The following is an 18,599-nucleotide window of genomic DNA, read 5'->3' as shown; positions in this document are numbered from 1 at the left end:
ACACAGCCTGACCGCCCACCTCCCCATAATTCCCAGCCTTCAACTAGACTAGCTGTATTTACTAGCCTTCAGCTAAACTGGCTGTATTTACTAGCCTTCAGCTAGACTGGCTGTATTTACTAGCCTTCAACTAGACTGGCTATATTTACTAGCCTTCAGCTTGACTGGCTGTATTTACTAGCCTTCAGCTTGACTGGCTGTATTTACTAGCCTTCAGCTAGACTGGCTGTATTTACTAGCCTTCAGCTAGACTGGCTGTATTTACTAGCCTTCAGCTAGACTGGCTGTATTTACTAGCCTTCAGCTTGACTGGCTGTATTTACTAGCCTTCAGCTAGACTGGCTGTATTTACTAGCCTTCAGCTAGACTGGCTATATTTACTAGCCTTCAGCTTGACTGGCTGTATTTACTAGCCTTCAGCTAGACTGGCTGTATTTACTAGCCTTCAGCTAGACTGGCTGTATTTACTAGCCTTCAGCTAGACTGGCTGTATTTACTAGCCTTCAACTAGACTGGCTGTATTTACTAGCCTTCAGCTAGACTGGCTGTATTTACTAGCCTTCAGCTAGACTGGCTGTATTTACTAGCCTTCAACTAGACTGGCTGTATTTACTAGCCTTCAGCTAAACTGGCTGTATTTACTAGCCTTCAACTAGACTGGCTGTATTTACTGGCCTTCAGCTAGACTGGCTGTATTTACTGGCCTTCAGTTAGACTGGCTGTATTTACTGGCCTTCAGTTAGACTGGCTGTATTTACTAGCCTTCAGCTAGACTGGCTGTATTTACTGGCCTTCAGCTAGACTGGCTGTATTTACTAGCCTTCAGCTAACCTGGCTGTATATACTAGCCTTCAGCTAGACTGGCTGTATTTACTAGCCTTCAGCTGGACTGGCTGTATTTACTAGCCTTCAGCTGGACTGGCTGTATTTACTAGCCTTCAGCTAGACTGGCTGTATTTACTAGCCTTCAGCTAGACTGGCTGTATTTACTAGCCTTCAGCTAGACTGGCTGTATTTACTAGCCTTCAGCTAGACTGGCTGTATTTACTAGCCTTCAGCTAGACTGGCTGTATTTACTAGCCTTCAGCTAGACTGGCTGTATTTACTAGCCTTCAGCTAGACTGACTGTATTTACTGGCCTTCAGCTAGACTGGCTGTATTTACTGGCCTTCAGCTAGACTGGCTGTATTTACTGGCCTTCAGCTAGACTGGCTGTATTTACTAGCCTTCAACTAGACTGGCTGTATTTACTAGCCTTCAGCTAGACTGGCTGTATTTACTAGCCTTCAGCTAGACTGGCTGTATTTACTAGCCTTCAACTAGACTGGCTGTATTTACTAGCCTTCAGCTAGACTGGCTGTATTTACTAGCCTTCAACTAGACTGGCTGTATTTACTAGCCTTCAGCTAAACTGGCTGTATTTACTAGCCTTCAGCTAGACTGGCTGTATTTACTAGCCTTCAGCTAGACTGGCTGTATTCACTAGCCTTCAGCTAAACTGGCTGTATTTACTAGCCTTCAGCTAAACTGGCTGTATTTACTAGCCTTCAGCTAAACTGGCTGTATTTACTAGCCTTCAGCTAGACTGGCTGTATTTACTAGCCTTCAGCTAGACTGGCTGTATTTACAAGCCTTCAGCTAGACTGGCTGTATTTACTAGCCTTCAGCTAGACTGGCTGTATTTACTAGCCTTCAGCTAGACTGGCTGTATTTACTGGCCTTCAGTTAGACTGGCTGTATTTACTAGCCTTCAGCTAGACTGGCTGTATTTACTAGCCTTCAGCTAGACTGGCTGTATTTACTAGCCTTCAGCTAGACTGGCTATATTTACTAGCCTTCAGCTAGACTGGCTGTATTTACTAGCCTTCAGCTAGACTGGCTATATTTACTAGCCTTCAGCTAGACTGGCTATATTTACTAGCCTTCAGCTAGACTGGCTGTATTTACTAGCCTTCAGCTAGACTGGCTATATTTACTAGCCTTCAGCTAGACTGGCTGTATTTACTAGCCTTCAGCTAGACTGGCTATATTTACTAGCCTTCAGCTAGACTGGCTGTATTTACTAGCCTTCAGCTAGACTGGCTGTATTTACTAGCCTTCAGCTAGACTGGCTGTATTTACTAGCCTTCAGCTAGACTGGCTGTATTTACTAGCCTTCAGCTAGACTGGCTGTATTTACTAGCCTTCAGCTAGACTGGCTATATTTACTAGCCTTCAGCTAGACTGGCTGTATTTACTAGCCTTCAGCTAGACTGGCTGTATTTACTGGCCTTCAGCTAGACTGGCTATATTTACTGGCCTTCAGCTAGACTGGCTGTATTTACTGGCCTTCAGCTTGACTGGCTATATTTACTAGCCTTCAGCTAGACTGGCTGTATTTACTAGCCTTCAGCTAGACTGGCTATATTTACTAGCCTTCAGCTAGACTGGCTGTATTTACTAGCCTTCAACTAGACTGGCTATATTTACTAGCCTTCAGCTAGACTGGCTATATTTACTAGCCTTCAACTAGACTGGCTATATTTACTAGCCTTCAGCTAGACTGGCTATATTTACTAGCCTTCAGCTAGACTGGCTATATTTACTAGCCTTCAACTAGACTGGCTATATTTACTAGCCTTCAGCTAGACTGGCTATATTTACTAGCCTTCAACTAGACTGGCTATATTTACTAGCCTTCAGCTAGACTGGCTATATTTACTAGCCTTCAGCTAGACTGGCTATATTTACTAGCCTTCAGCTAGACTGGCTGTATTTACTAGCCTTCAGCTAGACTGGCTATATTTACTAGCCTTCAGCTAGACTGGCTGTATTTACTAGCCTTCAGCTAGACTGGCTGTATTTACTAGCCTTCAGCTAGACTGGCTATATTTACTAGCCTTCAGCTAGACTGGCTATATTTACTAGCCTTCAGCTAGACTGGCTGTATTTACTAGCCTTCAGCTAGACTGGCTATATTTACTAGCCTTCAGCTAGACTGGCTATATTTACTAGCCTTCAGCTAGACTGGCTATATTTACTAGCCTTCAGCTAGACTGGCTATATTTACTAGCCTTCAGCTAGACTGGCTATATTTACTAGCCTTCAGCTAGACTGGCTATATTTACTAGCCTTCAGCTAGACTGGCTATATTTACTAGCCTTCAGCTAGACTGGCTGTATTTACTAGCCTTCAGCTAGACTGGCTGTATTTACTAGCCTTCAGCTAGACTGGCTGTATTTACTAGCCTTCAGCTAGACTGGCTATATTTACTAGCCTTCAGCTAGACTGGCTGTATTTACTAGCCTTCAGCTAGACTGGCTATATTTACTAGCCTTCAGCTAGACTGGCTGTATTTACTAGCCTTCAGCTAGACTGGCTGTATTTACTAGCCTTCAGCTAGACTGGCTGTATTTACTAGCCTTCAGCTAGACTGGCTATATTTACTAGCCTTCAGCTAGACTGGCTGTATTTACTAGCCTTCAGCTAGACTGGCTATATTTACTAGCCTTCAGCTAGACTGGCTATATTTACTAGCCTTCAACTAGACTGGCTGTATTTACTAGCCTTCAGCTAGACTGGCTGTATTTACTAGCCTTCAGCTAGACTGGCTGTATTTACTAGCCTTCAGCTAGACTGGCTATATTTACTAGCCTTCAGCTAGACTGGCTGTATTTACTAGCCTTCAGCTAGACTGGCTGTATTTACTAGCCTTCAGCTAGACTGGCTGTATTTACTAGCCTTCAGCTAGACTGGCTGTATTTACTAGCCTTCAGCTAGACTGGCTGTATTTACTAGCCTTCAGCTAGACTGGCTGTATTTACTAGCCTTCAGCTAGACTGGCTGTATTTACTAGCCTTCAACTAGACTGGCTGTATTTACTAGCCTTCAACTAGACTGGCTGTATTTACTAGCCTTCAGCTAGACTGGCTGTATTTACTAGCCTTCAACTAGACTGGCTGTATTTACTAGCCTTCAACTAGACTGGCTGTATTTACTAGCCTTCAGCACTTCAATCTGTTTGTGTGCCTTCTTGCATTATATGTTTTGCTAAATGTTTATCCTTTTTTCATTCATTGAGCTTTTAAATCCTCTTTTATTCACTTATTGCTGTTGCATTGTTGAGAGGTAAACCTGTAAGTCAGCATTTCATTGCACTGTGTGCTCACGTAGATCATGTGTATATGACGATTTAACAAAACCTGAACACTGTCCTTGACCTCCCGGCCCTGCTGGAGGCTCACCACCAGAAACAATCTATCAGAACCACCCTCCCTCCTCACCATGGCAACACGGTACACAGCAAGAACCATGAACACTTCCCAGAAGTGGCCTTCTCAGAGTTACAGAATGCATTGTATTGTACTCTTTATGTTGACTTCTGTGTTGCTTTGTGAAAATACTGTATTAAGAAAGAGATCTATTGATTCTATTCGGGAATGCATCCCATGTCTCACATCCCATAGCATGGTATGCATGGTTTTCAGTACTGTAGGTAACATGGAGACAATAGGAAGTACATTTCAAACATTGTTTAAAACATGGTTTCCATTCATCAATGCATAAATGTCCTTGAAATGTTTCCCACATAAACAGCCATGTATACTGACTGGCCTGGCTAAAGCAACAGACTGAGGTTGTCCTTTTGTCATTTCAGTGTCAAACAACAATTATTCTATGTTTTCTGTCAGGCCATCACTAACAAACAATTCTAATTGTGACCTAACAACTAGAAATCAGTCGTTTTCAATGGAAGGAGAAACAAGTAGAAATCCATTAATTTGACAACTATAGATTAGGCGACCAGAGTTGAGAAACTACCAACGTTATGAAAATAATCAACGACTTGATTTAGCGACATGACTATTTACTATAGTTGGACCTCCTGATATGTCATCTCATCATTGTACACCATCATGGTCAATGTCAACTACATTGACCATGATGTGAGTAAGGCCTGTTTTTTTCCATCAATAACTAGGGAACGAGAAGGGCTGAGGTATCACTAAATTGATCACTAACATTTTGCATGTGCTCTGCTGCTGCAGTACAGTCATATCTGACTAAGATCATAAAATGGTGTCAGAAGTACTTCAAACTCATCAAATACAAGACAGGAGAGATTATTTAACATAAAATAATAATGTTTCTTGAGTTTTGTAGGATTCTAGTGACTAAAAGTAGCTAACAGCTAACTGCTCTCTCTCTCATGTCTCTTCATTGAGAGAGCAGCCCAAGCCCGTTGCTATGGATACTCACAGAGCCACCATGAGCAGAGCGCATGCAGAGCGAGCTGCACGCAGGGAGTGAGTGACAGACAGAGAGGAGCAGCTAATGGATTTACTAATGGAGGAAGTTATTTCTGATTTTGGGTTTTGGGCAGTTCAGGGCCTTACATTTGGCAGAATCAATCAGGCCTGGGTAGGGTAGGGCCTGAACGTTGCGTCGCGGGCTTGGGCTTAAAATTCAGGCCTGTGCAGTGCTCTACAACTACTTGAGAGCAGAATAGAATGGATAAATTGGTTGAAAGATAGAGAGCACAGTGTTGTGTTGTGTTGTGTTGGTGAGAGTGTGCATGCATGTAAAGGTACATTGGTGTGTCTGCTAACCTTGCTTGGAGCCCACTCGGTCACTGCTGGGCCCGGTGTTGGGCGTGTACTTGGTGTCTCTGGTGGCGGCGCTGTGTCGGGTCCAGTCAAAGTCATCCGTCTTGTCCTGGGTGAACATACACACGGCCTCGTCCTCAAAGCTGCACTGGAACTCTCCTGATGGGGAGGACACACAGAGAAGACATTTAAAACGAATTATTATTATACCTTTATTTCAACAAGGAACACAGACTTTACAGCTGGGCCCTGCGTATACATGTTTACACATACCGTTTAGGTACAATGATTAAGAAACTACACAAGACAAACAAAACGATCACAGATAACACAAACAAAATACAGCAGCAGATTATTACATTTACACATAGGTTATCCCCCTAACAGCACAATAACTTGCATTACCTGAAGCAGTTACAAGCAAAATAAAAATCCTCCAATAAATGTTTAAAATGGGCAAGGGGGACAAGTGTCTCAAGTTTAAGTTTAGTCTGCAGGCTATTCCATAGGCAAGGAGTGTAACAGGAAAAGGCAGCCATAATCAACTCTGTGGAAATCGCATGGGCCTCAAGTGTAATCCATGTTGAGACCTGGTTTTAGGAATTATAATTATGTTGATGAGTGATGATAAATAAGAGGGTAGTTTATTCAGAAGTGCTTTATAGACAAACACGAGAGCATGTTGTTCTCGTCTCACGGACAGCGAAGTCCAACCCACATTATGATATAAAACACAGTGGTGAGTTCTGTAGCTAGCACCCGTAATAAACCTAAGTGCCAAATGATAAGTAGCACCCAGTGATTTAAGTGTTGATGCCGTAGCATGCATGTAAATAATATCCCCATAATCTATAACACATAAAAGTAGCTTGCACAATGTGTCTTCTATTTGTAGGGGACAAACATATCCTGTTTCTATAGAGGAAGTCTAGCTTGATTTTTTGCCGTTTACGAAGTTCGTCAACATGCATTTTAAAAGACAGTTTATCAGCCAACCATATTCCTAAGTATTTATATGCAGAGACCTGATTAATTCGAGAGCCATCTAAGCTCGTAAGTGCAAGTGTATTTTCAACCAACTTTTTGAACCTATTAAAAAATATAAAATGTGTTTTCTTTGCATTTAAAACAAGTTTCAGCTGTATAAAAGACCCTTGTAATATCTTAAAATCTGTCTCCAATTGTGATTATCGCTTCAACGGCTGACCAAGCATTGAGTACATGACAGTGTCATCGGCATATAAATGAATTTTACAATTTCTTATCTCATCACCGATATTGTTTATGTAGAGAGTGAACAGTAATGGACCAAGTATAGAACCTTGTGGGACCCCTTTAACCAAATCCAATGGCTCCGACTGGATGCCGTCAACTCTAACAGCCTGACTTCTATCCTTAGTCCTATTAACGACAGCTTACCCAAAAGTATTGCATGGTCTACAGTGTCAAAAGCTTTAGACAAATCTATGAACAAGGCGGCACAGTACTTTCTATTATCTAGGGCATTAGTAATATAATTTACAACACGTACAGTGGCCGTAGTGGTACTGTGTTTAGGTCTGAAGCCAGATTGATTGCTAGAAAGAGTATTGTTAACAGTTAAAAAAGATTGTTGTTGCTTATTCACCAATGACTCTAGATTTTTTGCCAGACAGGAGAGCTTAGAGATGGGCTGATAATTATCCAATTCACTACCATCACCCCTCTTGAGGAGTGGTAAAACAAAAGCTGTTTTCCAAGCTTTAGGAATCTTTCCTACCACTAATGTTTGATTAAAGATATGCGTCACTGCACTAACAATAATAGGTGCCGCACACTCGAGTAAATATGGATCCAGATTGTCAGCGTCTAATGATTTCTTAGAATCTATAGCAGATAGTGTAGATAAGACCTCATCTTCTTTGACTTTTTGGAAATTAAAAACCGGCTTACTGTGTTCCACATCAGCTGAAGGCCGAGGGGCTGAAACAATAGACCGGTCAGGATCATGTTGGCCATTTTTTCTTTCAAAAAGAAAACCAGCAGAAATAAAATGCTTATTAAAAACATCACAAATTTCAGTTCGTCACTGATGATCCCAGATTCCGATGTAATTTGCTTCGACAGGGAAAGTCAATGAGTTTCCTCGTTTAAGTGAGTTAACAGTTTTCCAGAATTTAGCGGGATCCCCAGCAGACTCTGTCATAGCATCAAGAAAATACCTAAATCTTGCCTTTTTTTATTCTTCCGGTCTATTTATATCTCAATTGCCTAAAAAGCAGCCAATCAACTGTTTCACCAGTTTTCCTCGCCAAGGCCCATGCTTGATTCTTTTGCAGGAAAAGGATTTTCAAATCACAGGAGAACCAAGGATTAGTTCGATTTTTTTACCCTAAGTCGCTTTAACGGGGCGTGTTTATCAGCCATGAAGGTAAAAATGTATGAAAAGAAAGAGAACGCTAATTATGCAGTTTACGGATAAAGGCTCTGAGTAATAAAGGTCATGGATAAAGGTCATGGATAAAGGCTCTGAATAATAAAGGTCATGGATAAAGGTCATGGATAAAGGTCATGGATAAAGGCTCTGAATAATAAAGGTCATGGATAAAGGCTCTGAGTAATAAAGGTCATGGATAAAGGTCATGGATAAAGGCTCTGAGTAATAAAGGTCATGGATAAAGGTCATGGATAAAGGTCATGGATAAAGGCTCTGAATAATAAAGGTCATGGATAAAGGTCATGGATAAAGGCTCTGAGTAATAAAGGTAATGGATAAAGGCTCTGAGTAATAAAGGTCATGGATAAAGGCTCTGAGTAATAAAGGTCATGGATAAAGGTCATGGATAAAGGTCATGGATAAAGGTCATGGATAAAGGTCATGGATAAAGGTCATGGATAAAGGCTCTGAATAATAAAGGTCATGGATAAAGGTCATGGATAAAGGTCATGGATAAAGGTCATGGATAAAGGTCATGGATAAAGGCTCTGAATAATAAAGGTCATGGATAAAGGTCATGGATAAAGGTCATGGATAAAGGTCATGGATAAAGGCTCTGAATAATAAAGGTCATGGATAAAGGCTCTGAATAATAAAGGTCATGGATAAAGGCTCTGAGTAATAAAGGTCATGGATAAAGGCTCTGAGTAATAAAGGTCATGGATAAAGGTCATGGATAAAGGTCATGGATAAAGGTCATGGATAAAGGTCATGGATAAAGGCTCTGAATAATAAAGGTCATGGATAAAGGTCATGGATAAAGGTCATGGATAAAGGCTCTGAATAATAAAGGTCATGGATAAAGGCTCTGAGTAATAAAGGTCATGGATAAAGGTCATGGATAAAGGTCATGGATAAAGGTCATGGATAAAGCTCATGGATAAAGGCTCTGAGTAATAAAGGTCATGGATAAAGGCTCTGAATAATAAAGGTCATGGATAAAGGCTCTGAGTAATAAAGGTCATGGATAAAGGTCATGGATAAAGGTCATGGATAAAGGCTCTGAATAATAAAGGTCATGGATAAAGGCTCTGAGTAATAAAGGTCATGGATAAAGGTCATGGATAAAGGTCATGGATAAAGCTCATGGATAAAGGCTCTGAGTAATAAAGGTCATGGATAAAGGCTCTGAATAATAAAGGTCATGGATAAAGGCTCTGAGTAATAAAGGTCATGGATAAAGGCTCTGAGTAATAAAGGTCATGGATAAAGGTCATGGATAAAGGTCATGGATAAAGGTCATGGATAAAGGCTCTGAATAATAAAGGTCATGGATAAAGGTCATGGATAAAGGTCATGGATAAAGGCTCTGAGTAATAAAGGTCATGGATAAAGGCTCTGAATAATAAAGGTCATGGATAAAGGTCATGGATAAAGGTCATGGATAAAGGCTCTGAATAATAAAGGTCATGGATAAAGGTCATGGATAAAGGTCATGGATAAAGGTCATGGATAAAGGCTCTGAGTAATAAAGGTCACGGATAAAGGCTCTGAATAATAAAGGTCATGGATAAAGGTCATGGATAAAGGTCATGGATAAAGGTCATGGATAAAGGTCATGGATAAAGGCTCTGAGTAATAAAGGTCATGGATAAAGGTCATGGATAAAGGTCATGGATAAAGGCTCTGAATAATAAAGGTCATGGATAAAGGTCATGGATAAAGGTCATGGATAAAGGCTTGCTCTGAGAAGTGTTTATAGTTTCTCTTTAGAATTATAGTTTTTTTTAGCCTAGTATCTCTGATACATGCAATAGGGCAGTGGTCACTGATTTGCAAATAACCCACTAGCTATATATTTGTGAGGTGTATTTATTAAGATAAGGCCTATTAAATGTAGATTTTTTGGGGGGTCTTTTGGATTAGGACGGGTAGGTATAGTTATTAGTTGAGTAAGATTTAGTTCGTTAGAAATGTCTTTTAATTTAAACGATGCTAGCATCAGCCAGTCCAAATCAAATTTGATTTGCCACATCAGCCGAATACAACAGGTAGACCTGACAGTGAAATGCTTACCTACAAGCCCATAACCAACAACACTTTAAGAAGTTTTAAGAAAAAAAAGTATTACGTAAAAAATAGATAAGTAAAAAATTGAAGATAAAAGTAACAAACAGAAGCAGTAAAATAACAATAGAGAGGCTATATACAGAGGATACCGGTACAGAGTCAATGTGCGGGGGCACCAGTTAGTCGAGGTAATTGGGGTAATATGTACATGTAGGTAGAGTTAAAGTGACTATGCATAGATAATAAACAGAGAGTAGCAACAGCGTAAAAGAGGGGTCTTGGTAGCCCTTTGATTAGCTGTTCAGGAGTCTTATAGCTTAGATACTACTGAGATAGACTTTATGCATTTTCAAACATCTTATTGACGATTATGAAATGTGCTTATATTGCATTATGAACACAGTATTAATAGGAAATATTTCATTTTTGACATTATTAAGGACCTGTGTATTGCGATGGATAATTAATAATAATTAATAAACTGTGTATACCATAAAAATGGTGTATAACATAAAAACCCTACCTTTTCTTCATCTCTGGCCATTGTTAATTAAAACATTATGGTTGGCTTGTCTTATTAAATATCAAACTGCCATGGGTTAGGGAGTCCATTCATAGGACTGATACTTACTCAAGTGAGGGTTGACTGGAGCTGAAAGAGAAAACAAAAAGACACTTGAATCATTTAGGAGTTCAAACTTCTGAAAGGAAAGCCTGCGTCTAAGATTTCATCCCTACTCTGTATAAAAGAGCCGTGGGGAAATCTAAAAAGGAAGAACTACTTTGTTTGTCCCTGCAGTCTAATTTGAGGCGGAGTACGAGGGAGTAGTGAGGCCATGCCATCAACCCCTCTTATCATCCGGAGGGAGAGAGGGTTAGGGTTAGGTTACTCCGGAGAGAGAGGGCTTATGGGCTGCAGAGGGCTAATGGAAGAGAGGAAGCACAAGACTCAGGTAAACTATACAGACCTGCATCTTCCTTCATTTAATTCACCACCTTCCCTATCTGTGCTCGCCAGGAACTGTGGCTGAGTCCTTTCCTAATCCAAATGAGGGCAGAACTGCATGCTGGGTAGAGGTTTCCAAACAATTTGCAGTGGAGATAGCTGACCTGAAATGTATCCCAATTTCAACCAATAAACTTCCAGAGCCTAACCTGTAGAGAGAGTATTCTTCAAGCAAAGTAGGAGTTTGGGAAATGTATTCAGGCTGTGAACTTCACGGTGAGATGTCTGAACTAGAGTAAACCGTGTGTCCCATTTGATGGTGTAACAGATCAGCCCGGCCCAACAAAGGTGCAGCCAGAGGCATCCGTCCCATTGGCTAACGATAAATGGTCAGATATGAACAGAATTATTTTTTTATTTTTTTTAAACATCAGAAAACACAACAACAGCAGATGTTCAAGAGAAAAAGCTACTATTGTTGAAGAGAAATCTGTCAACAACAAAATCATGCAGAGAAATGATCCCATTTAGCAATTGTATAGAGAACCACCAATTGATTCATTGATGATTCAATTGAGGATTAAAATCTGAAAATGCCTGCGACTGCATCAAATTATTGTAATTTGGGAAACTGTATAATACGAAGGAGTGGGTTGGTGGTTTGTGGCGAATCGCATCAGATGTTCATTATGGGCCTTTTTCTCCATAGTTTTCCCTATTCTGAGCCGCAATTATGCATCGGGAGGTTCCATTTCCCCACTACTAAACCACCCAGCTGTTCCCAACTTCAGTGAGGAGGAGGAGGTCGCCTTGGTGGAGAGGAGCAGATGCTGCTAGCTTGGAAACATGCTCTGCATTAGCACTGACTCTAATTGATAGGGTCTCTGTGCACTCAGTACCTAGATAGACCACAAGCACTGCGCAGGCAGGGAAGCAGTAGGCAGGGAGGCACAACATTTAGTCAACATCGTTAAATACACATTCGAATTGCCGCATGTCTCTTTTGCTCGTTGTGTACGGTAGCATGCATATCTGGAGGACTTAGTTGCACGGACACACATTTTCATAAGCCTATATCAGAAAAGGTATTTACACAAACATGTTTTTGTACATTCTCCTTTTCTCCTGTAGGCGTCACTTCAGTAATATCCTTGTTTTCTTTCTCAAACAGCTGCTGTACAATATTTATGGAGAAGAGAACACGATTCTTGAGACCAACGTTGCTCATAGAAAAAACATATACTGTAACTAACTCTTAACACCAACACGAAACCCAATCCAGTGTATCAAACTGAAGTGGCTGGCATGTCCTCAGCCACAGCTGTTATCCAGAGGACAGTTGTACGCCGTGCCACTGCTCGTTAGAATCAGCAAGTGCACTGCTAGTATTTAAAAGGCTTGGGCGGCATACCGTATTCCCGGGGTATGTAGATATACACAGGTATTAAGTGTAACCCAAATTTTTTTTCAAGGCACTCAGATGTCAAACAGGAGTGATTATACACTATCATGATTCTGGTTTTAAAAAATGAACAAAAACACACACAAAAAGATGTTATCTGAGGTAACTTTGGCAATCTTGACACAACTCATGCAGAGGGAGATGAAACCTTTCAGGTCAGATAGATTTGGAGGAATCATCTGTTAGTTGTCCGATAAATTATTTATATACAATGTTGTATCACTGGGGGATTAAAATACATATGTAAATATTTGAGGTCACGATGTCATTTTACGTGAATGTGTCATTTTTTTTTCTCTCATATCTATCCACTTGCAGTGTGCGTCTGGGTGTGTGTGTGTGTGTGTGTGCGTGCGTGTGTGCGTGTGTGTGTGTCTGTGTGTGCGTGTGTGTGTGTGTGTGTGAGTAATTAACATTTGAGAACAAGTGTTATCTTTTACCATATACAGTTGAAGTCGGAAGTTTACATACAACTTAGACAAATGAATTTAAACTCAGTTTTTCACAATTCCTGACATTTAATCCTAGTAAAAATTCATGTCTTAGGTCAGTTAGATTCACCACTTTATTTTAAGAATGTGAAATGTCAGAATAATTTCTTTCTTTTATTTCTTATATCACATTCCCAGTGGGTCAGAAGTTTACATACACTAAATTAGTATTTGGTAGCATTGCCTTTAAATTGTTTAACTTGGGTCAAACGTTTCAGGTAGCCTTCCACAAGCTTCCCACAATAAGTTGGGTGAATTTTGGTCCATTCCTCCTGACAGAGCTGGTGTAACTGAGTCAGGTTTGTAGGCCTCCTTCCTCACACATGCTTTTTCAGTCCTGCCCACACATGTTCTACGGGATTGAGATCAGGGCTTTGTGATGGCCACTCCAATACCTTGACTTTGTTGTCCTTAAGCCATTTTGCCACAACTTTGGGAGTATGCTTGGGGTCATTGTCCATTTGGAAGACCCATTTGCGACCAAGCTTTAACTTCCTGACTGATGTCTTGAAATGTTGCTTCAATATATCCACATAATTTTCCTGCCTCATGATGCCATCTATTTTGTGATGTGCACCATGATGAAAAAGTAAAGTGCACCAGTCCCTCCTGCAGCAAAGCACCCCCACAACATAATGCTGCCACCCCCGTGCTTCACGGTTGGGATGGTGTTCTTCGGCTTGCAAGCCTCCCCCTTTGTCCTCCAAACATAACGATTGTCATTATGGCCAAACAGTTCTATTTTTGTTTCATCAGACCAGAAGACATTTCCCCAAAAAGTACGATCGTTGTCCCCATGTGCAGTTGCAAACCGTAGTCTGTCTTTTTTATGGCGGTTTTGGAGCAGTGGCTTCTTCCTTGCTGAGTGACCTTTCAGGTTATGTCGATATAGGACTCGTTTTACTATGGATATAGATACCGTTGTACCGGTTTCCTCCAGCAAAGAGGCACTGAGTTTGAAGGTAGGCCTTGAAATACATCCACAGGTACACCTCCAATTGACTCAAATTATGTCAATTAGCCTATCAGAAACTTTAAGAGCCATGACATCATTTTCTGGAATTTTCCAAGCTGTTTAAAGACACAGTCAACTTAGTGTATGTAAACTTCTGACCCACTGGAATTGTGATAAAGTGAAATAGAAGTGAAATAATCTGTCTGTAAACAATTGTTGGAAAAATGAATTGTGTCATGTACAAATTAGATGTCCTAACCGACTTGCCAAAACTATAGTTTGTTAACAAGAGATTTGTGGAGTGGTTGAAAAACGAGTTTTAATGACTCCAACCTAAGCGTATGTAAACTTCCGACTTTAACTGTATTTTACCACAATGTCCTCAGTGATTGTATAAATTGTAATTAGAGAGTTTAATAAAGCCTAAATAATGTTATGACGAGTATAAGGGTCTCATATATGTCATTACATATACACAGTATAAACATTCCTGTACACAGTAAAAAATACTTTCCAATGGACTTAAAACTGTACACTGATAGGCTAAGTGTGTCACTGCATCAATGGTGACTTTTGTTGTGTTGTTACAGCACAACCGATGGTCACATGGGACCTTAAACACTGTCGATGGGGAGACCGGAGCGTAGAGGTTGAAATGTCAGGTCAGGCATGTCGTCAATCTGTACTGTATGAGCAACCACCACATGGATACAGCATAAGCTATCTCAAATTCCAGGCCTGTGGGCCACAAATAACTAGTTCTAGGCCTTATGTGGCACGAGGGCAGGGAGTTTCAGACCTCTGACATGGAATATATAGAATACTCCTAAAAACAAGATAATAGGTGGAAAGCACTCTAGTGCTGCTATTTCCTCATCTCACCTGGGTTGCAGAGAAAAAATGATTAGAGAATATAGGCTGGAAGCATCTAATTAGTGCAGAAGGTCAGTGAACTGTTGTGTTTGTTTGCTAGTCAGAGCAGCTCACCACCAGACTGTGTTCTGTTGTATTTCTATGGGGGGTTGGCTGGCTGCGTCCGTGCAGACTTCACAGGCTAGGGCTGACAGCTGACGGTTTGTAGCAGACGTGTATTTCAAAGGCTGGAACTAGAATAGACCCAGGCTATTCAAGTTTGGAAGAGAGAGGACTCAAAACCTGGACAGTATCGTGTCTTGTGTTGCAGTGCTGCACTACAAGGGCTTCCAACTGTGTTGAAGCTGAAGCAAAGCTCAGGCTGTAATTCTAATTCTGCAGCCTGTTGAAACGAGTTGATTTGTTGAACAGGTGTTGGCGGAGGACATTTTCAGTGCCTCTTTTCACTCCCTTCATAAGAAAGTACCAAAAAAAAAGGATGGATTGATACAAAAAAAAGTAAATGATAGTGAAGGATAAAGAAATAAAGTAGACATGAGACAATGATTGTTCTCTGGTGTGAAACCTTGTCTACAGAAACACCAGTAGTAACAGACAGGGAATTAAAGTTCACCCTTCCAACTACATACAAATTGCATTTCATTCAAAATCCTTTCCGTTTGTATTCTTAGCCGAAATCCTTCCCGGATGGCTCTTGATACTGTCTGCCACCTCCCCCTCGGTGACAATGGCACTTTTTGATGACGAAGTTGAGGAGCTGAATGTTTTCATGTAATTATGCCTGGATCTCTGAATGTGTAATCATCACTGGTACAAATTCATATCTCTTTTTGCTTTACTTCCTCCTTGTAAATAAGAATAATCTGTCAAATGTACTGACAGTGACCTATCTAATGATTCAGTATTTTCCTAACCAGTAGGGGTCCCTATTACCATATAAATATGTCAACATCTGGGAGGCCCTTACTGTGATACACTACATGATCAAAAGTATGTTGACGTCGAACATCTCATTCCAAAATCATGGGCGTTGAAAATAAGAACAGACGACAGACGATTATTTCACTTATAATTCACTGTATCACAATTCCAGTGGGTCAGAAGTTTACATACACTAAGTTGACTGTGCCTTTAAACAGCTTGGAAAATTCCAGAAAATTATGTCATGGCTTTAGAAGCTTCTGATAGGCTAATTGACATCATTTGAGTCAATTGGAGGTGTACCTGTGGATGTATTTCAAGGCCTACCTTCAAATTCAGTGTCTCTTTGCTTGACATCATGGGAAAATCAAAAGAAATCAACCAAGACTGCAGAAAAAAAAATGTAGACCTCCACAAGTCTGGTTCATCCTTGGGAGCAATTTCCAAATGCCTGAAGGTATTTAGTACGTAAGTATAAACACCATGGGACCACGCAGCCATCATACCGCTCAGGAAGGAGACGCGTTCTGTCTCCTAGAGACTAATGTACTTTGGTGCGAAAAGTGCAAATCAATCCCAGAACAACAGCAAAGGACCTTGTGAAGATGCTGGAGGAAACAGGTACAAAAGTATCATTATCCACAGTAAAACAAGTCCTATATCGACATAACCTGAAAGGCCGCTCAGCAAGGTAGAAGTCACTGCACCAAAACTGCCATAAAAAAGCCAGACTACGGTTTGCAACTGCACATGGGGACAAAGATCGTACTTTTTGGAGAAATGTCCTCTGGTCTGATGAAACAAAAATAGAACTGTTTGGCCATAATGACCATCGTTATGTTTGGAGGGAAAAGGGGGAGGCTTGCAAGCTGAAGAACACCATCCCAACCGTGAAGCACGGGGGTGGCAGCATCATGTTGTGGGGGTGCTTTGCTGCAGGAGGGACTGGTGCACATCACAAAATAGATGGCATCATGAGGCAGGAAAAGTATGTGGATATATTGAAGCAACATCTCAAGACATCAGGCAGGAAGTTAAAGCTTGGTCGCAAATGGCTTCCAAATGGACAATGACACCAAGCATACTTCCAAAGTTGTGGCAAAACGGCTTAAGGACAACAAAGTCAAGGTATTGGAGTGGCCATCACAAAGCCCTGACCTCAATCCTATAGAAAATATGTGGGAAGAACTGAAAAAACGTGTGTGAGCAAGGAGGCCTACAAACCTGACTCAGTTACACCAGCTCTGTCAGGAGGAATGGGCCAGAATTCACCCAACTTATTGTGGGAAGCTTGTGGAAGGCTACCCGAAACGTTTGACCCAAGTTAAACAATTTAAAGGCAATGCTACCAAATACTAATTTAGTGTATGTAAACTTCTGACCCACTGGGAATGTGATGAAAGTAATAAAAGCTGAAATAAATCATTCTCTCTCCTATTATTCTGACATTTCACATTCTTAAAATAAAGTGGTGATCCTAACTGACCTAAGACAGGGAATTTTTACTAGGATTAAATGTCAGGAATTGTGAAAAACTGAGTTTAAATGTATTTGGCTAAGGTGTATGTAAACTTCCGACTTCAACTGTACATCGTTATTGAAGAACATTCTTTCTCTACTGTACAATGCTGAGGGTCATTCTGTACACTATACAACAAAATACAATACAATATGCAACAATATACATGAACACAATGTAGAACTGTGAGCATACAAGGCCATGCTCGTCCCCACTGAAGAACATACAGTGCTGAAGGCCAAGTAGATCTTGTACAGTACAATAAACTCCCAATAGAGCATTGTGATCATACACTGTCCAGGCCGCACAACTAGACAGAGAATAATTTCTGCTCACCACTGTATCTGATGGTTCTGTCTGTGGAGTCTCCTTCCCCGAAGCGTGTGATGGGGGTGAGGCGGACCAGGTAGGCCTCTGGCTTGATGAGCTCCGTCAGGTTGTGGGTGATCAGCTCGCCCTTGGCGATCGCTCCCTCCATGGGGATCTCTTGCTCCCACCACCTCGACTGGCCCGTCTAAACAACACAGGAATATTTTATTGGAAAATCATTATAATCAATTCCAATGCTTGTTTTTTTTACAAGTGCACATAGGCCAAACTCGACACATTATAATAAATTCCTACTGGTCCACATTCTGAACGCAAGGTGAAAGGAAACTAATAGGATACATTTGAATGGATTCCATATTTTGCAAGGAATGGCAACCATCACTACAGCCTCCACTTGGTTATATGATCTTCGTCCCATCTACCACAAAGTCAGCCGACTAAACAATGTCTTGTGTAATTGTGTGCTATTCTTTTGGTGCTGAAATCAGTAGGTTTTTATAAAAACGCCAGAGCTCCCAGTCGGCCCACACTAGTTGCCGCTCAACTCCATCGTATATCGTGGAGTTGAGTTAAAGTTAGATCTGATTTAACCATAGACATTACAACCAGTAGAGAGTGATATCTACTGAAGTCATCCACGTATTCCTATGAAAAACTCCCGATGGCGCTTGAAGTATTTGAATTTGAAGCGAGACATATCGCTGAATGGGGCTGAAAAGCACCAGAGAGGAAGAGGAAGAGAGAGGCCCAACTCGGTGGAAAATCTGTTTCCCTCCAGCAGGGTTTTTTTTTTGTTGTTTTGCTCACCATGCAAGATTTTTTATGGAGGTCAATGAGCGTCAATTTGGTAAAAAAAAAAATGAATGGCTTGTTTGATACGTGAGGTCGGAGTTGTCTTGGGATGGATATAGGGGCAGCAGGTAGCCTAGTGGTTAGAGTGTTGGGCCAGTAACCGAAAGGTTGGTGGATTGAATCCCTGAGCTGACAAGGTAAAAAATCATTAAATTATCTGGCAACTTGAGACATCTGTG

General features: G+C 40.9%; 1 protein-coding gene across 1 annotated transcript in view; it reads right to left on the bottom strand.

The window, feature by feature from the left end:
* Positions 1 to 18,599, bottom strand: part of LOC139553914 (MAM domain-containing glycosylphosphatidylinositol anchor protein 2-like) — a 196,083-nt gene that overhangs the window by 19,429 nt on the left and 158,055 nt on the right. The window contains exons 11-13 of the mRNA XM_071366690.1: positions 17,575 to 17,752; positions 10,703 to 10,723; positions 5,589 to 5,744 (exon numbers count right to left, since the gene is read on the bottom strand). Coding sequence (XP_071222791.1) covers positions 5,589 to 5,744; positions 10,703 to 10,723; positions 17,575 to 17,752 — 355 coding nt within the window. The remainder of the gene's footprint in view (positions 1 to 5,588; positions 5,745 to 10,702; positions 10,724 to 17,574; positions 17,753 to 18,599) is intronic.

This window comes from Salvelinus alpinus, chromosome 25 (assembly GCF_045679555.1).
Source record: "Salvelinus alpinus chromosome 25, SLU_Salpinus.1, whole genome shotgun sequence".
NCBI lineage: Eukaryota > Metazoa > Chordata > Actinopteri > Salmoniformes > Salmonidae > Salvelinus > Salvelinus alpinus.
The sequence above is the reverse complement of the archived record's forward strand: the minus strand, read 5'-3'. Positions and strand labels throughout refer to the sequence as shown.